Here is a 26,272-nt window from a genome sequence, read left to right on the forward strand (position 1 = left end):
GCATGCGTTTTTTGTGAAGGTGTAAATGCACAGTTGCTTGAAGGCAATATCATCATGCCTCAGCAGATGTATTATGAGCTACATCCTGAAAGTCCTCACTACAGATTCTTGGGTGGTTCCCACTTTTACTTTAATAACGTCATCGCTGGGGATAAATTGAAATTGAAATGCCTTTCTGGGATCATACGCCAAATGTGACAATGTGAAGTTATTCTTATTCAAATGCTTGATATGTTCGAATAAATCACTGCAAGTTTGAACCTTATAGGGCAAGGAATATTTAACCCTAAAAGGGCCAGACAATTTGGACCGACAAACTTGTCTTACAAATTTCCTCTCATCCAATCAGAAGCAATAATTTCAGTAGCATATAACAGTTTGTGAGAAAAAAAAAATATCTGACAAAAGGCTTCACGAAATGCCCTCTAGATATCAAGACCTGAGAATTTTTCAACAGTGGAGGAATTTCGGGTGCAATTTTGTTCACCGCTCGTATTAAACCAATTTTCTTGATCACTCTCTCTTATTGAAGTATTCTTCAAAAAGCTGAAACTGCCCCATCACTTTGCCTAAATATTTCGCACACTCTCACTCAGTAATGTTAACTTCCACAATGTCACCATGAGAGTAATTCAGACCGTGAATTTTCATTTTGCTTTAAGTTAGTGGGCAATGTTACTCTTTGCTTTATGCAAGATTGGAAAGCAAAGTTTAGTGCAAAACTTGTGCTAGGTAGTGAATGCAGATCAAATGCACATTAAGAGAGAGAGATAGCACTCTATGCAATATAACAATCTTGTTTGTGAATTGACTGAATTTGCTTGTACTAGCATTAACGCCAAAAAAAAGAAGAAAGAAATAGGATGAACTGAAGCAGACTGAGAGAAAAAGTTGTAGTACATGTATTAAAGTAGTAGATGCCTAAGGTTATGCTATTGCGACATGCCTGTTTCAATTTAGATTTCTCATTGCCAATATCAATGTGAATTACAGTTGTAGCAATCATTGCAAATTTCAGAAAGAGTTGTCAGAACTAAAATAAACTTTATGAAGAGGTAGAACAAAGACTTTTTTTACACAGCAGCAACCTCTCCTTGATTCTAGTGAAGGGTCCTGTGTTAAAAAAAAAAATTAAATTAAAAATAAAAAAATAGCTAGAAAAGCACTCAGAGAACTCGTACCTCCGCCAAGCAACTCATGTCCACCCATACACTCATGCTGAAAATCGCCCAATTTCCCAATGTACAAGCCTTTTATTTACATCATCAGTTTCACAATTCCTGCTGCGCAGCACGGCCTTGAGCAGAATGTGTGCTTTAGTGCATGTACGAATACCTAAAATATGCGCTGCTTGAACTCCCACATTCATTGACCCTATATGTCAAAAGATAGAAAATCAGTTAAAAATTCATAAAAATTCTCAGATAACTACCAATTTTTAATCCTCTTTTCCCTGTGACATTATTTACTTTTCCTGCAAGTTTCATCCAAATCCGACCACAACTTCTCGAGTTATTTTGCAAACAGACAAACAAACAAACCAATGTCTGATTAGGGTTAAACCAGTTGTACGTAACATTTGTAACTTAGAAATTGGTCACTTTGCAAAGTGCTTAGTAACAAACACTGATGAGATAAACAAATCCTATACCAAAGGAATTTTTTCCTGTTACATACCATTTTGATGAGCTTACTCACAAGAGTAAAAAATAGCATAGAATACATGTACATTGTACTGTAAGCATGTTATAGATTCACAAGAATACATGTAATACACTGTATTTTGTGAATGGGTATTGACTTGAAAGACAATATCTCCTGTGGTTGAAATTGCAATTGAGAACCACAATAATGGAATATAAAAAACAGCAAATACAATGTGCTATCCCCTTTAGAAACAAAACCAAATTTGGTTTGCATGGTGATGTAAATGAGGAAGAGAGGTTTGGTGAAAAAAAGATGATGTTGCCACAAACCTCTCTTCCTCAAGCAAAATAAACTTCTTCCCACCTTTGAGACTGTATGCATCAAATTTTTATGTTGGGAAGTAATAATTGATTATGAGGATAATTTTGCTAAAATGACACCAAGTCACAGAACAAAATTCATCTCAAAGAAAAAGCCATTGTGAAATGCATGGCATATACAGCAGATCATACCGATTTTATCAGATGCACCGAGGTATCATTATTAGGTCTCTTTGATGGTGGTATTAAAAGCATTATATGTCCTCATAATATATGCATCTAGGTATTTTTATTCAAGACCTATTCAGGATTTTATATAGAAGTTGGTGCAAAGATCTACTGTATTTATGACCGAACAGTTAATTCTGATTTCTTTACTTGTCCAGAGAGCAGACATTCAATCAATTTTTGACAATTTTAAAACCAGCTCAAGTGAAAAGGCTAAACTTAACTTTTTTCTCCATTCCTTCAGAAGTGGCTCAAGGTATCTTCATAAAAAGTTGGTATGCATACCACAAATACCTGGTACATGTATTTCCTAGCAATGATTCTCTCAAAAAGTTTTGGGTCACGGGTTAAATGTCTGGAGTGAGAGGTCGGGTATGAATGCTAAAATTCTACTATTTCCTGCTGAAATAACGCTACTTTATCCACATCTTGGATATAACTCAATGTACATGTATGCGCTTAATTAAACTTGATACAATGTATACTCATGCATTTAATACTGCACACTGTTTCTGTATTGCAAGATTTGAGCCATGTGGTCAAAATTTGACTTGTGCCATATCTTGAACTATTGCTGAAAGTATTGTCATGAAAATTGGTTTTTATTGTATATATATGTTTGTTTGAAAGTTGTGATCCATGGGGTCAAAATTCAAATGAAATTTGGTTCAAAGAATGTATGTCCACTGTATAACCACCCAATACATTGTGGGGTTTTGCCATCAAACTTTCAAGCATATAATTTCAATTTCTTTCTGATCCTGTGATCGATGTTTCTAGTTATAAACTTTGCTTTTGAGTGTTTCACATGGTGCTAGTAGATTGCTTCTGTTGCTAAATTTTCAAAAAGGCTCTTAAAGGGGATGGCTAGTAACCGATCAGTGAGAATCAGAGGGAATGCTGGAGGATGATTGTTCCAATCCTTGTGGGATTCATTTAAGAGTACATTATATATCTATTGCTGTGTGAAAATACTATCTGCTTCAGAATGGTCTCATATTCAGTTTAATGTTTTCAGGTTAGTGTGCCTGGTCAGTGACGGGCCATTAATCTGCACATTACTTGAATATGAGACCGTTCTGAAGCTAATAATTTTCACACAACAGTAGATATATAATGTACTCTTAAATGAATCCCAAAGGATTGGAACAATCATCCCTCAGCATTCCCACTGATTCCCACTGATCAGATACTAGCCATCCCCTTTAATGGCTCAGTTTCAATTTCAATTTCAATTTTCAATTATAAGTTATTAAGATAATCTTTCTACGTTTATAAATGTTCAAAAATGGCAAGTTTTTTTAAAGAAGATTGAAGTCCTTTCTTCCTCAATGGGATTTTTTAAATGTTATAAACATCTCCCTTATGTTTGTGCAATTCTAGTTAATTTTATCAGTTCCATCTCTTCTCTATTCAGTGTGAAGTCTGCCAAGAGTTTAGAGGTCAGCTTAACCATTTGTGCACCACATTTCATTAGCCCATAGGCATGTACTGTATAAGCTGTTGTTTTCGCAAGGGTTTTATTTTCACGTATTCACGAATCACGGTTGGACCATGAATTTAACAACACACGAAAATGTCACCATGTGCTGAGCTAATAATGTGCTTATGAAGGCCTCTGTGTCAATTCACGAAAAACATCTCGCGAATATGTCCGTGACCTCCTCATTCGCGAAAATATCTGTACGTGAAAGTAACAGCATATAGAGTATGTGAAATGTGTGCACATTTGCCTCATTAGTGCAGAGAAGGTTAATTACAGATGACAAGATGATGTCTGCTACAAAATTTCTCCAGGGCTTGAATGGGTTTAAAGCAGTAGAGTGGACTCCCATCAAAACAAAGTCCTTGTGACCAGCAGTTTTCTTTTGTATCAAAATTTCATTATAACCAAACAAATTAACAATAAGAAAACAGAGCGGATAATGTTGGGGCCTAAATTTTTACTTTGTTGTCACTAGTATTTTGTTTTATAAAATGGGTTCAAGAATGTAGCCAATTGGAAGCGCTGAAATGAGTCACGTGTGCGTGCATTAATTTCTCACTAACATGTACGGCCTGACGTCACAATGTTTACACTAGCAGTGCGCACTCAATCAGTTGTTACAAGTGCGTCACACGCTGCTATTACGCGCTGTCAATCCTGTAAAAAACTTCTAGTTCAGGCTGCCTGCCGGCCTTTCTTGTGTGCATAACGTGTGTGGCATACGTATACTCTTATACGTACAGTACTTATATGTGGGGGATTTCCGAGTGCGACGTGTGTAAATGTTTGGGACGAACATCTTCGGACATCTTGACTCTTGAGCGAGTGCTACATGTAGCTGACTGGTATTGACCCACAAAGGTACGTGAAAAATGCTGTTAGTTTTCGACCCATTTTATAAAACAAATGATGCACAGGATTATTTCGTGGCGTTAGTGGAGATGTAGCGCACTCGAGGGTATTTGCAATTGTGAAACATGCACGAGTCGAACATCATTTGTATAACAGTTATATTCGTTATAGCGGGAGTGCACTGTACATGTCTTGCAGTAGTCCAACGTTATACAATGTACAGGCGACTCCCTTTGTAACAATGTTCAGGGAACTGGCAGTTTTCTTTTGTTGTATTGAAATATCACTATAGGGAAACAGTAATGTACGTGTATAAAAAGATGTAAAACATAATTTTGGGACCTGAATTTCTACTTTGTTGTAACGAGAGTTTCGTAGTACAAACAGTGTTTGTTGTAAAGGGAGTGTATTGGAGGGGTAATGATATGCATAAGAAGTGTGCGGAAGATACTTCACGTTTTACTTAAGGTCACAAGCATTGTACCTTTAGACAGACAGTTGCCCTGATTATACAAGTCAACCTTGCCCAAGTTGAATCTATTTGGACTGAAGAAAAAGCTTCGTCTTAGAAAAATTCAAGTTGTGAGGGATTAAAATCAATAGAATATCGAGAGAAGAGAACTTCAAAACTTCAACTTAGGCGATTATTTGACTTATGCAAGGTTGTCTTAAGCAAGGTTAATTGTGTGAAAATTGTCTCTTTGTATCTGTTTGCATTCCTTGTAGGAAAAAATACAATTGTACCAAAATGTGTAAATATCTTGGAATTCTAAACTTTCCAGAGTGGGGACTGAGAGTCCTTGTCGTGTACAGTAAAAGATTTGTTGTTGACTGTGTACATAGGCATCGCAAATTGATCAATATTCTGTCTGTAAATGTGGCATTATGTAGGGCATAAGAAAGTATTCTATCTCGATAAGAACATCGTGAATTTTTCCTGTAGGCTTGTGTAGGTAGAGCAGGAATTGGCATGCATTTCCTAGACAATATGTGCTCCTGTGAATGGATAATACTTCAGTGATTCATTTTTAAAACTTCTTTTAAATTTTCACTCAACTTTGTAAAATATTGTAAAGTATCTATGTGTTATCGTCCATTCAGTAAACGAAGAATAAACCTTAAACCATACATACTGCAGATTATTGTGTGTTGTGCCTGTGTACATGTACTTGAATGGTTCATTCAGCCGATCCATGAGAGATTCTGCTGTCTTTGCTTCCATCACTATGTACAGTGTATGCAGTGTTTATGTGTTCATTATGTATCAAATCTAAAGAAAATAATACACTGGGTGATTTCAAATTCTGGTGGTAGTGCTAACTCAATACAAGCACCAGCAATAATCCCAAACTTCACAACAAGGTGACAGAAATCTATACATGTATTCTGGAGATGTTAAAATATCAAAAAAAAAATCCTTCATAAATTCCAAAAAAAATTCTCAGACCACTACCAAAATTTAATCGTTTGTTACTTGTGTCATTCTCAACCTTTCCCGAAAGTTTCATCCAAATCCGTTAACTACTTTTTGAGTTATTTTGCACACGGACAAACAAACAAACAAACAAACAAACAAACAGCAACGAAAACATAACCTCCTCCCTTGGTGGAGGTAACAAAGGTCTGGTGACCACAAGCAATCTCGGGCACACTCAAGTCCACCCCTCTTCACCGGCTCTCTGTTTTGGCACACATCACTCCCCCCTCCCTAGGTAGGAAGGATAGGATGGTAAGGGTCGCCAGTGCCATCAATGCAGACCCTGACCTTCCAATCCACGACGACTTGAACAACCTACCATCAATGCGCCTGAAATCCTGCAAGCCAGTCTGCATGTCCCTTTCATCGCTGGAACACTTTGACTCCAAAACTGAATGGCACAGATGCTGGTCTGATGTTGTCTCCAACACAACTCAAGTCACGTGGAATACCATCACTGACCCGACAGCAAAGCCAGAGGGCTTCAACCTCCCTGGGAAACACGTGACTCATCCTGAACCGCATTCAAACCCTCCATGCAAGGACAGGCCACTGTCTACACAAATCGGGGTTCTCAGCTACCCCAGCGTGTGACTGACCAAACCCTGCATCACATTGTCGAAGACTGCCACTTGCGGAGGTTCCCAGGTGGGCTTGAAGAACTTGTTCAAGCAAGTGATGCTGCCCTGAACTGGATCCGCAGCTTACATATCAACCTGTAAGTCTATAACCCCTCACCCATCCAATAGTATTGCATCATACGACAGAAGAAGAAGACCGTAACATCAACACTAAGTTACTGCATTTGGGCAAGAATATAAATCCACAAACAAAAATGAAAAGAAGTACATCACACACACTTTAAGGGGTGCGTCCAAAATGGCATTCATTTTAATTATATGTTTTGCTCGATATGACATGAATAAGATCAACATTCGCTTATTCTTCCATTCCAGTGCATGAATTAATTCAAAGGCCTTGGTAACACATAGCATAATAGATAGGCCTATTCCATATCTAGCGGAAAGCCACAACTGTTGGGGTGGGGACTTGAACCCTACACCTGCCTGGTGGTCAAACATTCAAACCACTAGACCTGGACAACAGATAGTGACTACATTACAGGTGAGGGTAACTAGGCCCTCACAGAACAATGTGCAGTTAGGGTGGGATTTCACGGAGCACGCGAACGATTTGCGAAGGACGCGAATGACAAAATCCAACATTCGGAAAAGTTTTTCTCCGAATGTGTTCCGACAATGAAGCCGAAAACTATTCTTGCGCAATTTGCGCGAAGTTTCCACGACGTATGTGCGAATGTCGTGTGTATCATTGCTAAAGTACAGCATGTTACGTACACGAAGAACACGCGACGGAAATGCAAACAACGAAAAATGTTCAATAATCATGGGAGAAAATGTACCCAAGGAGAGGTGGAAGCTGTCTTATGTTGATTTTTTTTTTCGTTCCTCTATTCTCCTTTCTTTTTCTCTCATTTCTCTATCGTGTGCTTGCCTACATTTTTTTTCCCTAGAACCTATCTCCACTAGTAAAGCATTTCATTTTTTTTTTGCAGTTCCTCCAACACATAATCTCTATATACAGTTCATATGAAATTTTGCATACTTTAGATTAATATTAAGTGTATTCTGCGATTTTTTTTTTTGTATATCAAACATGTCTTTTTCTTTGGTAGTCTTTAATTTCTTTTGTTACTGTAGTTGTTAATGATTGTTTGATGTTTAGATGTATGGTACGATTTTTATTTGTAGAAAACGTATAGGTCATACATCCCCAAACGTGCGCCAAACGTTCGCGAGAATGTCTCAAAAGGTACGCGAACAGTTTGCGATTGCGTCGTAAAATGATCGGAAAAACTTCGCAGATTTCGCGTAACATACGCGAGACATTCTCCAAAGTTTCAGAGTCTGTTTGGGGTTTCACAAACATTTTGCGAACATCGCGCGTGTCTTGCGAAGGTCTTGCGCATATGACGAGGCTTTAAAGACACTTTCGAGAACAATTCACGAGCAAATCACGACCAAGTGTGCGGAAAAGGTTCGCAAAAAATGTCAAACTTTTTTGAAATCATCGCCGAAGTAAAAACGACATTCGCGAACAATTGACGACGCTTCCGAACCCTCACGTTCGTTTGGCGATCTTTTGCCGATTAAAATACGAATGCTGAATTTTGCCATTCGCATCCTTCGCAAATCGTTCGCGTGCTCCGTGAAATCCCACCCTAATTCTCCTACAGGCTTATGAAAGAGCACCAAGTTCAGAAAATGCTTAATATCATCGCCTTTATGAAGGTCATTAACTCTTTACTTCCCAGGCACCAGACTTAAATTGCCAAACTTTTTCACTGGCATTTAGAACTCAGTCCAAACTTGACCCAGCTGCAAAGTTAACTAGCCCTCTCACGTGTCTTTATAGCAATGTGCCTTAGTCCCAACAGGAAGGCCATGGTGACTCAAGAGGGATTAGGGGGATTAGGGGGATTAGCTAATCTCTATCTGTTGACAATTTAGTTTCCACACACCTGTGCCAATGGACAAACAAAGCACAGTAAGGGTTTGGGAGCATTATTACTTTACAAATTGCATTATGTTGTGCTCTGTGGCTTTTCAATACCAGTGTGAGTATTGCCTCTTTAGCTTGTGTATGACGTACAAGTGTGGAGATAACATTGTCTAAAAGCGCTGATTTAACAACACAGTTTTTCCCAGGGACCATTACCAATTTCAGCATCCAAAACACAAGCGTACATTTTGTATCATCTTGCGTCCTCTGAGGTATGTTGTACACATGTGTGCACAGAAATACTGATGTTGTATGTTGGGATGGTCATTTCTCAGCTGCCCTTTCCAAACTGGGGGATTTTCACAAATAGTTCAGGATTTATATAAATAAAAATAGTCATAATAGAGTCAATCTTGCCTATGTCAACCTAGCACCAGTCAAAAGAATTGGCCCGAGTCGAAGAAGAATTCTTCCGGGATAGATGTGAACTTCTGTTAATTCTATTGTGTATTTCAAAATTCAAGTAAGTCGAAGGATTTGGTGCCGTTGGCACCCGACTTGGGCAAGGTCGACTATTTTTGCTAGAGGTGTATCTGTCATACAAAACAAAGTCCTTGCTTCTGGTGCATTTATAGTGCAGAATAAAGACATTTAGGTTACAGCTCTATTCTTCTAGGTTCTAGGTCTATTTTCTGTTGTTGTTGATGCTTTTTTTTTCTTTATCAGTTGTGATTTCTTTGCATGATTACGGGTACAGAGGTTGCATTCATACATCTCTCTGTAAACAAAACATTTTCATGCAAAGAGTACAGAGAAGCAAGTCAAATGATGTAAAACAGGTTTTAGTAAATACCCTGTTCACAGCATCTATGCATATGAATATAGATTACAGCTTTTCAATGACTAAATCACACATTAGACAGAATCTCATATACAACCTGCCAGACAAGTGGAAAACACCATTTCACAGAACTTGAAAATAATAAAAAATAACAATTATCATGATTTTTTTTAAGTCAAACTTGATTAGTATAAAAGCACATAATTACTTGACAACTGCCATTATTTTCTGAAAGTATTCACACTTCTGTTCTTGACATTGAATAATAATTTTGCATCATTGTCACTTGATAACTTGCATAAAAAACAAAACAAAACAAATACAGTGGACTCTTAGAATTTCGCTATCACTACTGATGGCTAAAAAGGCATACATTTGTATTTTTCATGCAAAAACACCGTTTCTGCTTTTCTTCCAATAGATAGCACCAAGCTGCCTAATCCTCTAGTGTCCAATATATTTGGAGATAATGTTGTAAATTATTACACATTTTAGCACTAGCAGTTTAACACTACAATAGCAGTTTACTCCAGCAAAGGCTTCTTTAGGTAAACATGCAAGCAAAACACATTGAGAGTCCCTGTGATTACTCAAACAAGAAGTCACTCATCAATGTAATGCAAGCTGTCAAGATCAATGAGCATACACAATGACTGAAGTGCCGACAGCAACAGAAGAGCACTCCGTCAGCAGCAAGCATACGTGAGTATGACACATTAGGGACTAAGCATAATATACTCCTATAATACTGAGTGACCCTTCATAACAAAGTCCACAGAAAATCAACAGAGAGCACTTATTTTGTTGAGTTCAAACTCTGAAAGTAAAGATCTTGTTCAGGACTTAACATGCTTTATAACACGAATTTTTATGAACTTCTGTCAGATTTTCCTGTGCATTTTCACACACCTAATAGCAGGAAAACGGAAAATCAGATACAGAAAAAAAAAGTTCTGAAAAACTACTCAAAACATAACTTACAATTAATTTTTGTGCTTCTGAAGTTAAACTTCAAATAGAAAATGGGTAACTCTGTCAGATATCACCAAAAAGTCCCAAACAGCTGTGCTACCAGAGGGCTACTTTTACATCAATTGCAAAATCAAACCAGACAACTTTTTGTGAGTTTTGTTATCCAGGGTCACACATCATGTGCATGCATGGGCTTCATGTGCGCAGTCGCGAGCTTCTTGCAGTGGCACAGGCAGATGCAGGGCGTTTCCCTCTCGCAATGGCGAGCTCCGACTGGTTCTGCCTTCGGCTTCTTGCCCATCTTCGAGAGCTCCCGAGAGAGAAACCACAAAGCAAAGCCTCGAGGGATTGGAGCCATTAAAGGGGGGTGAGGGGTAGAGGGTGGCACTGCAAGTGGGTCACCTGTCCGCCGATGTGGCACCATCCTGAGGCGCAAACTTTCTGAAGAGTGCCAGCAGCTTCTGGCTGTAATCCAGTTCCTCCTACAAACAGACATTTACATAATTAAAAAAAAAAAGACATGCTAATAGTCAGATTTGTTAAGTACCTCTAAACTGAAAACAACAACAATGACTTCCAAGCTCATTTCTACCATTCCAAAATGAGCTGTAGCTCAAAGCACCTATTCGAATTCTGTGAAAATGATATATATTTGGTGCAAAGTCTCTCATCACTTTAAATGTAAGTAATTTCAAAAAGTCAAGTACTCTTGTATTATGCTAGAAAAAAAAGACAAATTATGCAAGAAAAGCCATATCATCGCCCTTGCCTCCAAAGTAGCTGGAATACAGGCACATGCCACAACGCCCAGCCATATACAAAGTGATTTTATATACGAAAGAGTAAAGCTAGAGTCTTCTGTACTTCTCAAATATATCCCAGGCTTTAATGATGACATAGGGAAAATGAAATTGTCACATATTTCACTGTTTCATCAGATTCAGCTAATACCAGGTATCTTTCATAATATATTTGTTTTGCTCTAACTAGCCACTAGTTTATTCCAAATCACTGCTCACTTTGATGGGATGCCCTTGACAAATAAAATAATGATGCACAGCATCCGATCCACATACCATGAACTCTTCCTTGCCGGTCAGCTCTTTGACACGGTTCTCCAAGAAGGTCCGGAAGCCGAGTTGGGGATTCAGCGCGTCGTCACAGCAACCGTCGTGCCCGGAGACCAGGTGGAGAACGGCCGACATGACGTGCTCGTGGAACATACGATGCTCGCCCTGCAGGATGTGAATGAGCTGCTGCACCATCCCCATGTTGTGGAGGGTGTCTGGGGGAAAGGAAGGGAAAGGGTGGAACATTTGGGAAGGGGAGGAAGTAAGAAGAATAATCATCACATTGAAAACACCTGACCATAATTATGTCAATAGAAGTACAATCAACTTCGCCTCAGTCGAATCCACAAGGAAGCAGAGAAAGCCTTCCAATTTATGTGAATTTGATGTGCACAACAGAATTTAAACACATTTATATCCATCCAAGGTAGAATTTTTCTTGGATTTTTTAGCAAACTTTTTTCATTTGTGCACGATTACTTTGGGTGAGGCTGACTGTGTTCCATTAAGTTCCTTAATTCCTGGGGCCTGTTTCATAATACATTTACTATGGTAAGAACTGAAAACTTGGATTTGTACGATTCTGATATTGACTTCAACACAGGAAAAATCTTGTCGAAAAATCAACCTGAAGTTTCTCAGGTAGAAAGTTTATAAGCAACTGGTCCCTGGTGTGTGTCGTTCAGCAACTAAAATGCCCACCGCTTTCTTTGCCAATGGGCACAGATTGTCTGGAAACCCACTGTCAATAAACAATGATTCAAAACATAACATTTATTTCAATGTTAACACAAAAATTGTTCCAATGGTCAATTGGGACAAAAAAAAAAAAAAAACCGAGGAGAAAATGGTTTCTCCTCTTTCTTTTTCTCTACTGTAAAACGAGGAATGTTCGCATGCATTTTAATTTCACGAGCGCCAAGATTCGCGGATTTAAAATGCATGTGAAAGTTCTTGTCTACACTTTCTGCACTGAATGCCAGTGGTAATTCATGAAAACTTCATGTCACGTAAAAGGCTCTTGGCTCCAATTTGCGAAAAATTTCCTGCCACAAATATATCATGTTTTACAGTACCTCTCCTCACCATTAAACTTGGGCTGTTCCCACAAGAGGGCGCTAAGCAGAAATGCTGCCTTTATCTGGAGTTTCTCTACGTCAGACTGCATGGCCCTCATCAGGGAGGAGAATCCATCCGCCTCCACCAGCGCCTCTTGAGCGGCGTCATGCTCCCGCACAAGACCTGTCGCAGGGTCAAAGGTCACATTTCCATGTGTGGACGATGTAATGGAAAGATTGAACCGACAACACCCATTTCCCATAGACACCTGCCCGAGTATACTCGGGACTCGTCCTCAACGGGTTAATAATTCTCACATAACTGTCACATAGCATATTGATTTGAACTGATGTGGCAATGCTTTCAGCCCTTGATGTGCTCAGGGAGCCGCTTAAGTTGCCAGCCATCTACCATCCAACACTAGTAATAGCAAATGTTCACAAAAATAGCAATATGAGGTTCACCAAGGCTTCTTTCCTGCAAGACAGGAATAATTCCATGAAAAAGGAATCATTGGCAGGTATGCTGTGCCCATATCATGCAGCACTGGGCAATATTCCTTAATCAAAATCACAGAAAAACCCCAAATGGTGTATAATTATTACATCTTGAGAAAAGCAAAAAAACAAACAACAAAACAAAAATATCATGCCTCTGGCAACACTTTGTGGCAGAGGTGTAGCAATCCCAAAAGCAGGCTTGCAATTTCTTCATGCTAGAACACAAAAGGGTATTTTATCTTTCAGAGAGCCTAGTGTAGAACTGAGGAGATGTGGCGTCTCTGATCACAGGATATGGCAAAATGTACAAGAAAAGTAAAAAGCGCATACAATTTGTATGCAACTCACATGATACTGCGTAGAGCGCCTTCACCCGGACCTGGTATGACTGATCTTCATCGAGCACTTGCAGACACATCTTCAGGCCTCCACGGTCCAGCATGGCCCCCTGATTCGTGGGGTTGTTCTGGACCGTCGTGGCAAGTAGGTCGAGGGCACGCCACCGGACCTCTGCGCTGGGGTCCTTGCACAGCGACATGGCGACGTCGGTTCCACCGAGTTTCAGAAAATCTTTGGTTTAGAAAGGAATTTAAAAGAGTTATCATAAAGCAAGAAGTCTTGATTGGGTCACTTTACATTCTATTCAATTTTAAAGAAGAATCATTACTCACAAAGAATGTGACAAATGATACATATGTACCTGCCATCCCTGAAAATACACAAACCGGAAAAAATGGGAAGAACAGCGGCAGAATTGGCACTTTTACCAATCTTGCCTCCTCAACTATTTGATAAGTAAATGCTCATAAGAATACGAATACATTGTTACATGCAATTTCTTTCCTGAAAAAGCAGGAATATTCTGACTAACTAGGACCAGCTGTCATGTATGCTAACATGATGATATCTTGTAGCTGCAATACTATTCTGTAAGAATTTGGCATCCCCTTCATGCTAAACCAAGTATCGTCTTTTCCTTATTTCATCAGGACTATAATACCTACCAATCCCAAGTTTCAATGAATAGCAGTAAATGGGTAAATCACTGGCAGAATTTCCTATGTCAAAATGTTTATCTATATTCCATACAGCACCGTGAGTAGGTATTTACAATAGCAACAAAAAGCTGAATAAAGCTTTTTCTTTCCGAAGTATGAATCTAAAAAAAGTAGCAATGTTCCTATTAACCCGTTCAGGATGGACTGATTTTGCAACAACACGCATTTCCCATAGACACTTGCCCAAGTATACTTGGGACTCGTCCTCAACATGTTAAACTGGGGCAATTTTCAGAAACTCAATACATATAGAAACAGCATTGAAAAATAGGCACAGGGAACATAAAACAAGGCACAGAAACTGAAATGTGGGAGGACCGGCCCTACCTTGGGCATTGTCGATTGATTCGCAGAGATCGAGCAGCAACTCAAGGCGTTCTTCCTTCATCTCTTGGTCTTCCTCCGTCTCCGAATTGAGGATTCCCTTGAGTGTGTCGATGTGCTCTTTCATTTCCTTCACCTCATCACGCAGCATTTCTGCAAAGACCTTCTCCATGAATTCCTTTTTCTGCCACATAGAATACATGCCACAACAAAGAGGAGATGAAACAGAAAATCACCCACATTTTCGTCTATCTGATTGATGATTGCTGTTGAATTAGGATCTTTGTGAGATGACAGTAACATTTTTTAGAAGTCCACGCACCACAATTCAAAGTCTTTGTATTATTTTCATCAGACATAGATGATAAACTTGTATGAAACTGCATCTACATCTTGCCAAAAGAAATCATGGTGAATATAACTTTTTTTCTCTCAGTTTACAATCTGCATGATATTCTACATAATTGCATGTGTGTGAGTGTAGTTATACATAAAAGATGTAATGTCTCATTTTGCATTTTTCTCATCTCTAACACTAACCCATTAAGGACAAGCTAGTTTTGCTATAGCGCGCATTTCCCATAAACACCTGCTCGAGTATACTTGGGACTAGTCTGCAACTGGTTAAATGAAAGCTATATCTATCCCATACATTTTTTTTTTCACAATCAAACCCTAATGCCATGGTACTACACAAACTGTGTTTGATTGTGGTCCCTGTCATAGAAGAAGAAACAGAAGAATAGGAGTGACAAAAACCTGAAACTTTCTTGAAACTAACCTCTGCTGTGAGTGCCTCTCTCTGCTCCTGTTCACGTGGCTGTGACGGCGAGTCTGTCGACGTATTCGCGATGGCGTACTGCAAGACTTGATTGAGACTTCCCTGGATACTGTCTCCCGCCCCTCCTCCGCCCCTTCTCCGCCCCGATCCATCTCCCTCTCTTCCTGTAGCCATGGTTACCACTTCAGTGCATGAAACAGAAGAACAATTACATGATGTACTAGGAAATAATGCTCTCATAAAGTCTCATGTAGGAGAAAAGAAAAGTGTGAAGGCAGGTAATCATGTAAGAGCACAAACAACAAGAGGACAAATCTAGATTGAATTTGTCCGCAAGTAGCCTTCGAGTTGTTAAAGATAATAAAAAGTTTTGGTACCTCAAAAGTTTCCCTGAATTTCCTTGTCTTAGTTTGTGTTTCAGGTTAAAGTACCTTTCATATTATTAACACTGTGAGACTTACTCGCCCCAAAGTGCTCTCATGTCTTAGTAATCATGCAATTAACTGCGACCAGCAGCCCCATACGCATAGCGTAATCAGGCTTCGCATTGTAGCATTCAGGATCATGACAGATTAAGTATCGGGGGTAAATGTCAACTTAAAATCCAAAAATTTCTTCAATTTGAAGACTTACCAATTAAGTTGAAGTATTGAAAACAGGCTTTGGGCAACGTTTGGTTCTGCCAATAGTCCCCTTCTGTTCGAATTGATGACTGAATGTGACTCGGTCGAGAGGACCTTGGGAGAGCTACATACACTGAATACTACAGCCAGTGCATGCGAACACATCACATGCGCACAAATTTAAAATCCATGAACGGATAAGATGTTTGTGTGCGCATGCGCTGGCCGTAGTATTCAGCGTATGTAGCTCTCCCAAGGTCCTCTCGACCGAGTCACATTCAGTCATCAATTCGAACAGAAAGGGATTATTGGCAGAACCAGACGTTGTCCGAAGCCTGTTTTCAATACTTCAACTTAATTGGTAAGTCTTCAAATTGAAGAAATTTTTGGATTTCAAGTTGACATTTTCCCGCGATACTAATTCTGTCATGATCCTGAATGCTACAATGCGAAGCCCCATTACGCTATGCGTATGGGGCTGCTGGTCGCAGTTAGCTATGCGTATGGGGCTGCATGCTGCTGGTCGCAGTCATTGGTTTCGTACAATACTATACCTCGCTGCCGTATGGCGGTGGCTATGGTACGATACCATTATTGCATGATTACTAAGACATGAGAGCACTTTGGGGCGAGTAATTCTCACAGACAACGTACTTTAACCTGAAACACAAACTAAGACAAGGAAATTCAGGGAAACTTTTGAGGTACCAAAACTTTTTATTATCTTTAATGTTAGTTGAATTAATTCTAATTTATATGAAATAAACAAATCCATAATAATCAGAGACAAATTTGGCTCATTGTGGTTGTGAGTGTTGGGACAAAAGGGGCCAAAACAAGACTGATAGTGACACGTTTCTATCCAAACTCATCTGACTGGTAGGCACTTGGTACTTGGTGCTTTGGTAGATCTACATGTCCTGTAAAAGTGGAAATTTTCGCGGTGTCAATTTTTTTTTTATATTTTTGCCTGCCATATGTTCCAGTATGGTAGTTGATGTCTTGATTCCGCGGAATTAAAAACATGCCAAACTCTTCTTACCCAGCTGACCGCGAAAAATTAGTCGCGCAAAAATATCCACTTTTACAGTAGTTTCCCCTCTAAAACACAATGTATTCCTCATGGAGTTTTAACTGGAGGTGCATCACCAAGAGCGGTCTACATTCTCAGCATACTTGAAGGAAATCAAAACCAAAATATCAATTTGGATTGAGTGAAAGTAGCATTATTAGTAGAATGTATCATTTGAAGCTTGGGGGAAATCGGACAGTTGATTCAAAAGTTATGAATTTTAAGGGTTCAAGTACAGTCACTGCTGGATAAGGAGATTACTGCAGTCCATGACTTAATTGTGGACAACAATATAAAGAAAATATATAGAGAATACCACAAAATTTGATTTTTCACGGAAAGTAAACACACATTCCATTGACATGCTACTGCACATGTTAAGGGTAATATTAATCCCTCTGCTTTTTGAAAGAGGTTTAACCTATATGCTTTTACGCACAGTTGAACCTTGGTAAGGGAGGTCTCACCTTGGTTCGTGTGCCGGAAAGAGTTCCTTATGTACCCCCCCCCCCCCCCCCCACTAAATTTGCTATAGACTCTACTTAATGTTAGCTTTTACAATATGCACTGATGCATGCATTCACACATACAAAGTTGTACTTGGCAAATGGTCATGGTTGGGACATTGCCAGCATATGCATACATTCTATCCGTGCAGCTGCACGGGACAAGGGTGGCCGGTGGAGTACTCTACTAGTACTAGTTACAATAGACCTAAGTACTAGTATAGAGTGGCAAGACAAAATATTCCTTAGCGGGGATACAAGACGAACCTTTGCCTAGGTACCGATAAATTGTAAACTTAAAGGGATGGTTTAGTAATGGTGGAAATGAGAATTGAGCTTTAAACTTTTTGCACGACACCAAGAAACCAATCGCTGACTTATGAAATAGTACATACCATTCACAATGATTCAGGCATTCCAGAATTCAAAGTTTATTTGATGAAAATTGCTTTTGCTTGGAATTGCTGAGACATCCAAAAACAAAGTAAAACAAAACGATTGCAATGAAAGGTGGGTCCAAACTTTCATTTAGGATCGCTTTGTTTTTGATATCTCGGCCATTTAAAAACCAATTTTCATCAAATAAATGTTGAATTTCTCTTCTTGGAACCACATGCTCTTTCATCTTCCAGAACCAGAAGTTTTCTCATTTATTACCTCACCAAAAAATGTTAGAAACCTAAAGTCAGGACACAACCACAACTATTGAGTGTTAGCGTTACACAGCACAGGTCAGACACAGAGATATCTTTCGCCATGTGACGGTTAGTTGGTTAGAGAGCAGTATTGCAGTAAATTATTGGATTTATATTCACTGCCTAGCAATAACAAGAAATTACTAACACCGACATAGACCTATGGGACTAGGCCATGAGAGCAAGTTCGTTTTTATACCGTTTTACTTTTAGCAATGAGATCCATAAAATGTTTTGCCATGAGCTATCTCCCCTGTATATCCTACCTTATAAAATGTTCTGTCGCGTACAGTACGCGTAGATTGAGATCAGCAATACAAGAAAGTCCCCGGCTCCTTGGAATTTTCAGATCGCCAAAATTGCAAAGCAGCCGCAAATAAACGAACAAGGTGCATTTTTATACCCGCAAGTCGTGTGTGTTGTTTATGGGCCTTCGTATGCATATGTACGGAGGGCCTAGGGCATTACAGCATACCTGCACGCGGTTGCCAAACACACCCTGTACGTGTTCACACGTGGTCGTGTCATCATCCTTGAGTAAACACATGCGTGGTTTGTCGTCTGGAAGTTTCGAGGAAGATTAGGAATAGTCTAGTCCTGGATATTTATATCGATAGAGAACGTACACTGTACTATCTGTGGATTATTAATCAGTGAGAGAAAACAAGTCAACGACATTATTTCATCATGGGTCGTCAGTTTTGTTTGATAAACGACAATAACAGCCAATTGAGTATCAATTGCAGCTCGGCCGGCCCATAGCTTTATACTAATTATCTGTATTTAAAAAAAGAAAAAATAAATAATCCCCTTCATCTCGTATGCATGTATGTTGATTGATGATGTGCAAATACAGTTAGCAGTGGCGGATCAAGGGAATGACGGCACCAGGCGCAAGCCCCCCCCCCCCTTCATTTTTTTTTTTGTTGAAACCAGTGGTTAATTAATGAAACAAAAGAAATAAAAAGAAAAAATGGGGGAGAGGTACCGGTGCGTGCGCCCCTTTAATTTTGTGAACGCGCCCCTGCTTGTTAGGGCCTAGGCCTATTTCTTATTGAGCTGATCATACGTATGATTGCTGTGTAGCTTTTCAATATTACAATGCCAATTAAACTTGAACTGTCATATTTGTATTCGTCCTCCTAAATATCCGAATTCGCAACTCGTTTGTTGTTGGTTTTTTTTTCCTTCCCACTTTCCTCTTGGTTTCTCATCTCAGCCATTCACCTTAATTCTGAAATATGACTTTCACTTGTCTGAACATAATATGAAGTATACGGGTAGGCCCTATCTGTGTTTGGGGAACTTTTATCTTTCTTTTTTTTTCAACAAGCTGTGCTTTATAGGTCACACGCAATATTTGATGTGTATAGGCCTCCATAAACCTACTTTAATTTTTGATGTACCGGTAAGCCTACATTTTACGGCGGGCTACATGATGTTGAAATGACGGGTATGAAATGCTGATAGTTTCAAGTTCACTTCAGTGACATTTATTTCCAACAAATAAGTAGGCCCAACAGATAACGGTATGTGATCAATTTGAAAATGCTGAGGGCACACTAGTCTCTTTATAGAAGAAATAACAAACAAAATAAAATTTGTGACTATGATACAGCCTCAGTAACTTATTTAGGCCTATACCATGAATTTTTGTGAAGATTGAATTGAATTGAATTCAATTCAATTCAATTCAATTGAATTGAATACAATTCAATTCAATTCAATTCAATTCAATTCAATTCAATTCAATTCAATTCAATTCACTATCAATTCAGTTGAAGCCAACTGAAATTATACTGCAAAACATTAGAGCCTCGCCTACGCTGCTTTAATTATCGATACAGCACGCCTAATTTCTTTGATGTATGGGTGGTAGCCTATGATAATTAATGAAAGTATCATGTTATTCTTCCTTTCCTTTTACTTGTCTAAAGTATTTCTCGTTATTTTCTTTCGCTCCTCTTCCTCATTCTTCATCTCAATTTTTTCTACCCGTGCTTGTATAATTCAATCATAACAGCTAAATCATACACCCATTTCAACCTCATCTTTTGTCATCATTTTATATTCTTATGTCATAAAGAAATGATTATTAGGCATAGGCCTATATAATTACTAATATGTTTTCTGCGGGTGAATGCATACGAAGTCAGAAGAATGTCATATGGGCCTACGTTCTGAATATATATTTTTTGCAGTTTTCTTTTCTTTCTTTTTTTTTTGGTGGGGGTGGGGTTATGACAAAATAGGCCTGTTACATAATCAAAGCCTCTAGGCCCTATTCATGAATGCCGCAATGGCACGTAATTTTGATAAATTATAATCGATTAATTGCTTTACATAGGTCTTTTTGCTTTTTCCAAAACATTTTTTTTTCCTGAGGAAAAAGGTCCTACATCAATTATCATTATCTGAATGTTGCAATTCTGCACCATTACGTGAAGAATTAACATTTCAGGCCTGCAGAATGACGTTTCCATCTATAAGTATAGGTCTTACACGATTTACATGTAGTACTAAGATTTTTATGGAGCGACTGGGGTTCAAAATTTGAATCATGAACCTTCTCTTACACGATTTACTTGTAGTACTATAGATTAGGATTTTTATAGGGCGACTGGGATTCAAAATTTTAATCATGAACCTTCTCTATAGTTCTGAGGTCCGAGCGAAGAGACCGAGCAACTGGGAGCTATCTCCGGGTCGACAAGACCCCTATCCAGGGGTTGGGGTATACATGCAATGTTTACTCTTGGGGAAACACTAAATATTCTGTATTGTTGTGTGATTTTTTTTTTCATTTGCTGCATGCTGAACTTATGTCAAAATCTAATTGATCTATATGGATAATGGATAATCTCGAGTCGAATCCCCCCCCCCCCCCCATCAATGGGCATGATCGTGATGACGCACGTATAACTCACTTGTTCGAAGTTAATTCAGAAAAAAAAAAAACACCGCATTACAAAAACAGTAGAAAAGATCCTTCGAAGTTCATACTGATGTTCTGTGTGAAAGTAAAAGTTTTAATAGTTATGTCTTTAAATCTTTTGTCTCATACTTATTTTCTATGACTAGAACATTATTCCCGCTGATTCCAATACGTTCTCACACTATTAGGTATGAACATATTTACAAGCCATCAATGTTTTCTTATACATTCCATTTTCACCATTTTTATCGTCAGCTATCTTTTTGTGTAATTTGTGCACTGATTTGTAAAGGTGGTATCGTGTCAGCGTTGTTTGGATTTGCATGTTAGCCCTCTATATGCTTCTTTCGTCTTTCTCGATAGATACGATAGAAATGAATCAAATGAAACGAAATTTGGGTACCAGATTTTTGTACTCATAATAGACATAGTGATATTCCTCGTATAGAGACTCGAGGGAGAGAGAGAGAGAGAGAGGGAGAGTAATATCCACGGCTTGATCATGTCTGCTAAACACGTAGTGTGAAAAGTGGCAACTTGTATGTATCATAATATAAACCAACATAATCATAATATATATTTTTCTGTCATAATATATCTGCCTGACCTTTTCTGATAATATCACGCATGTACTTTCAATTTTTCTTTCTTTCTTCCTCTTTTTCGTCAGCCCTTTTTGGACGGATTCATTTTCTTATCTCAAATTTCACCTCGATTATATGTGTCAGTTTTCGTATTCTGTCGTTCACTTCGATTAAATTCAAATCAAATTTTATTCCAATAGTCACAAATTCTTCAAAATACAATGACTACACATGGCCGGCGGAACGGGGGGGGGGGGGGGGGGGAAGGGTGCTCACCTTCCCCCACCTTTTTTTTTTTTTTGCACCAGTCAAAGGAATAATTATGGGGTCACCACTTTGAGCCCCCCCCCCCCACGCACACACACACACACACACACACACACACACACACACATTTTTTTTCTTTTTCTTTTTTTTAACCCTGGGTTGAAGTGCGTAAGTGGCACTAGAAAGCTAGAAAAAAATAAATAGAAACGTTTATTTTTATTCATTTATTTATTTTTTATTTATTTATTTATTTATTTTTTGGCTGAAGACCTTTTTTTTTTGCGTTTGTCAGGCGAAGAAACCCGGAAGTGGCACTGCGTCGCGCAGAAGGCCTTTTTTTTTTTCTTCTTCTTCTTCTTCTTCTTGTCAGCTAAAACGTGGCGCCGGCGGTGCTACAACAAATCAATGTAATACAAAAGATTAGGAACATAGGACTACATTAAAAAAAAACAAACAAACAAACTGAAAATGAGAACGATGCACACATATATGAAACTTTTCGAACAGTTTTATCGGAAAGAGGGGCCCACTCATGTTTATCAAAGAGAATGAACTCAAAAGTGTGATGTTGGAACAAATCAGTGAATTTGAGGATTTTTTTTTTAAGTCATGGATTCTAAAGTGTCGATGCTCCTGCCGTCATGGATGAGAAAACTGCAGCAAATATCCTATAAGGAATCAAACAATATTTTCATAAAAATCTGGGGGAATTATAATACTCTCCATGTATGTCAGAAACAAGTGAAGAATTTGTTCGCAAAAACTGATAAGTCCATTTTTAAAGATTTTGAAATACGGACTCTGTCATGAAGTACAAAATAATACCTTTCAAATGATACATTGGTCACAATATCTAAGGTACATTTGTGAAGTTATGGTCAAAAGAAGCAAAAATTTTCTTATTATTCTCTTTATTTTTCTTGACCTTTAATCTCAAATATCTCCATTTGGCAAATATGGACTTATCGGTTTTTGCGAACAAACTCTTTAAGTCGAGATAGGCCTAATATGAATAATAGATTATTTTCACTAAAGATGGACTTACAGGGCGGCGACCACTGAACTCTTGAGTTCAGTAGTTCAGTGGCCGCGACACTCGAACACAGAACTCTTACACAAAGAGTTCTGTGCACTCGAAAAGCAGTCCTGGCAAATTTAGTCCACAGAGGGCGTTCCTCTCGCTATCTCTTTTTCTCGTACGTCTCAAGAATGGTAGGCAGACAACTGTGATTGAAACACTAAATCCACTTTCATCCATGATAATAATGGTCAAAATGATCAAATATGATCAAGCAGTTATATTTTCGATGACACTTTATTCAAAATTTGTTATCTTGTCATGTTTTGGGGACAAAGTGGGGCAATTCTGTGCGATTTTAGACTCGTACTTTGTGTTATCCTCGGGCTTTCATCTGTTCTTGGATCTCGAGTATGATCTTGACAACAGTGGTGTTTCTTTTGATTGTTGAGACATGTGTAGGTTCTAATTACTGCTAGCTGATCAGTTAACGCCAAGATGTATTATTTCAGGAAGAACTAGCCACGAAGAATCACCTACTGTACTCGTAATTTACGTTTTGTCTTGAAACAATGTGCAGTGTTACGCCGTTCTCTGCAGATGGGACTACACTAGATTTTGTCACATTTCAGTACGCGTACAATGTCAATGAGCCGGCGAACGAACTGATCTCGTTGTTCAAGTTCAGTTCCACACTGTGGTTTGTCCAGCAACCAGAAACCTCAATCCAATTACCAAACCCAGGGCTGTCAACATTGGAAACTAGTTGAGAGTGAGACTCCCTTAGGCCAATGCTATAATTTAGGAGTCAAAATGCATGAGATCAATAGAAATGCATGCAAATGAAATAAAGTTTAAAATAGAGTGAGAAAGGACCAAAATGCGTGAGTCGGCAGAGTTGGCAGCCCTGCAAACCATCATTTACACAAACTATAGTCAGTAGAAATGCAGATCATCTCAATGTTTATCCTCTGGCACTGCATTTATGATTTTTCTGTAGCGTAGGCGGCCTAAGTCAAACGTTAGTTTAGTTTGATCTTTTTCTGTTTCTTTTTTGGCAGCCACCTTTTGAATTTTGTGGGGGGAAGGGGGTGGAGGGTTAGTGGGTTGTGCATTGTGTGGGGATAGTGAAGGGTGGGGACTTGAATATGTACGCCTACATGTACCAGGTAATGGAAATTTAGAGACACACGTACACATTTTTACAAAAGAAGATAGATTATTATGTGAGACCATTCCTCTGTAGAGTAAATGTCAATATTAAAGAAAATAGATTACATTTGTATGTGAGACCATTCCTTTGAAAGTACTTTAGTGTATTGAAATGTCAACATTTTCGCATGATTAATTTTTCGTGCTGAGCAAAAGTCTCGGCTAATAACCCTTATCTTGCTTTGCTTGACCCTCTCATTGCCAGGCTCCCCGCAAGCAAAAGAAGACCCGTAAGCTGCGTGGTCACGTGAGCCACGGGCACGGCCGCATCGGCAAACACCGCAAGCATCCCGGAGGACGTGGTCTGGCTGGTGGACAGCACCACCATCGAATCAACTTTGACAAATAGTGAGTATAAAACACAAAGTACCCCTTCGAGGGAGCATCGGGGGGGGGGGGGGGGGGGGGGGGGGGGGAGTTGATGAGTGGTAGTTATTGTTGGAAAATGCATTTAATGGATTAACAGATGGAGCTTCACTATTCAGTGTGTAGCTGTTGTAGGAAGTTTATGAATACAGCATTAGTAAGTTTTGATGAAAAAATATGCATTTTGAAATTGTTTAAGATTTCCCAAAGACTTTGATTTGGAAAATGCTAAGAACAAGCAAAGAAGCAAATTTAATTTAACATCATTATGTTGGGCCATGGTATGATTTTACAATACAGTGACAAAACACTGTTGGAGAATGTTTCGTTTTCCAAACCTTAATGCATTTTTCTTTCGTGTTGTTGTCGTCCCGAAGCCATCCCGGTTACTTCGGCAAAGTCGGCATGAGGCATTTCCATCTGACCAAGCAGAGATACTACAAGCCTGCCATCAACTGTGACAAGCTATGGAGCCTGGTCAGTGAGCAGACACGACTGCAGTACGCTGACAAGAAAGACAAGGCCCCTGTCATCGACGCTGTCCGAGCGGTAAGTTGAAACCACTAATTCACAGCCATGTCTCTCATCCAGTTCATGTTGTGCTTATCTTAGACTCCAAGTTTCCCGCTTTGAATGGGAGATCTCCCGCTGTGAGACCATTTTTCTAAAAAAATCTCCCACTCTTCAGCATGAGTTTATATTCCTCCCACCCGAGCTGTGTGTCTCCTGCTTAGAATTCAGCTTTCTCCTTCCCAACATAAGTTTTGTCTCATATGCTCTTGAAAAATAATGGCTTAGATAGCACCAGAGAACATCCATAACCTTAGAGCTCCCAGGTCTGGCTTCACTGTTGTTGCCTGTACATTATTTCACATGATGAAATAGTCTGTCAGGAGATGCACATTTTTACGTTTACATTTTCTCCTGTCTTCACAAGAAAAAAAAAAAACACATGAAAAACATTGAAATTAAATGAAAAACATACCATCACAGGGCAAACTTAAATATATTTTTACTACAGGTATTCATGTTTTTTCTTACAAGTTAGTGATCATTTACATTGTAACTTTGTTTATGCTTTCTAGATGTAGTTGATTGTGCAGGTCTACCGGTATTCTACCATGCCCCACCAAAGTGTTTAATGTGTGATTGCAATGTGTGCCCAACTATCCATTAATCTTGTTGAACGAATATCGCCAAGATAAGTCTTGTAGCACTTTGTCATACATCTCTCTGACATCTGTCCAATGGCATTGCCGTTTCCTGCACAGGGCTACTACAAGGTTCTCGGCAAGGGTGTCCTTCCCAAGCAGCCGGTCATCGTCAAGGCCAAGTTCTTCAGCCGACTGGCCGAGGAGAAGATCAAGAAGGCGGGAGGATGCTGCGTGCTGGTGGCTTGATCGCATCTTTGTTGTCATGGGAACTCGTACATGGAGCACTCCATGTGATTAACTCTCCACTGTGTTGCACTTCATATGTCACTTTCTTGGAATTCCATAAGCGACAGGCTGTGGCTTTTATCACCAGTTTGGAATGTGGGAAGAGGAATTTGTGGGACGACACATAATAAAGAAGCTTTCATCGCCAGCATTCCATTTGAGTGAAAACTTTGTTTTATTTTGTCACATTTGTTCATATTATTTATGCTGGTTGTTCGGATGAAATGAGACCAGTGAGGGCAAACTCTGTGGGGATTAAATAACCAGAAGTGTGATTGCAGTGTGTGTATTATCAAATAAACTGAAGCGATTAATGCACTCGAATCGTCCTTGCTGTGTGTGTGTGTGTGTGTGTGTGTGTGTGTGTGTGTGTGTGTGTAAGTAACACAGACATACCAACTGTAATGTTTTTGTGTC

The 26,272-nt window shown here is 39.0% G+C and overlaps 2 protein-coding genes across 2 annotated transcripts; one reads left to right on the plus strand and one right to left on the minus strand.

Annotated features, from left to right (window-relative positions):
* Positions 1-10,744: 10,744 nt before the first annotated feature.
* On the minus strand, positions 10,745-15,312 carry LOC139741328 (hsp70-binding protein 1-like). Its single transcript, XM_071651911.1, has 6 exons — positions 15,139-15,312; positions 14,361-14,541; positions 13,324-13,545; positions 12,503-12,658; positions 11,423-11,631; positions 10,745-10,828 (listed from the first exon to the last, which is right to left on the minus strand). The coding sequence occupies exons 1-6, from the start codon at positions 15,310-15,312 to the stop codon at positions 10,745-10,747; spliced, it is 1,026 nt and encodes a 341-aa protein (XP_071508012.1).
* Positions 15,313-23,023: 7,711 nt separating this feature from the next.
* LOC139741337 (large ribosomal subunit protein uL15-like) lies at positions 23,024-26,006 on the plus strand. The gene is made up of 4 exons (XM_071651918.1): positions 23,024-23,032; positions 24,256-24,398; positions 24,794-24,965; positions 25,688-26,006. The coding sequence occupies exons 1-4, from the start codon at positions 23,030-23,032 to the stop codon at positions 25,814-25,816; spliced, it is 447 nt and encodes a 148-aa protein (XP_071508019.1). The 5' UTR covers positions 23,024-23,029; the 3' UTR covers positions 25,817-26,006.
* Positions 26,007-26,272: the final 266 nt, after the last annotated feature.

The sequence above is a fragment of the Diadema antillarum genome, unplaced genomic scaffold, assembly GCF_040938485.1.
Source record: "Diadema antillarum isolate AM-2024a unplaced genomic scaffold, OU_Dant_1.0 seq00000920_RagTag, whole genome shotgun sequence".
Lineage (NCBI taxonomy): Eukaryota > Metazoa > Echinodermata > Echinoidea > Diadematoida > Diadematidae > Diadema > Diadema antillarum.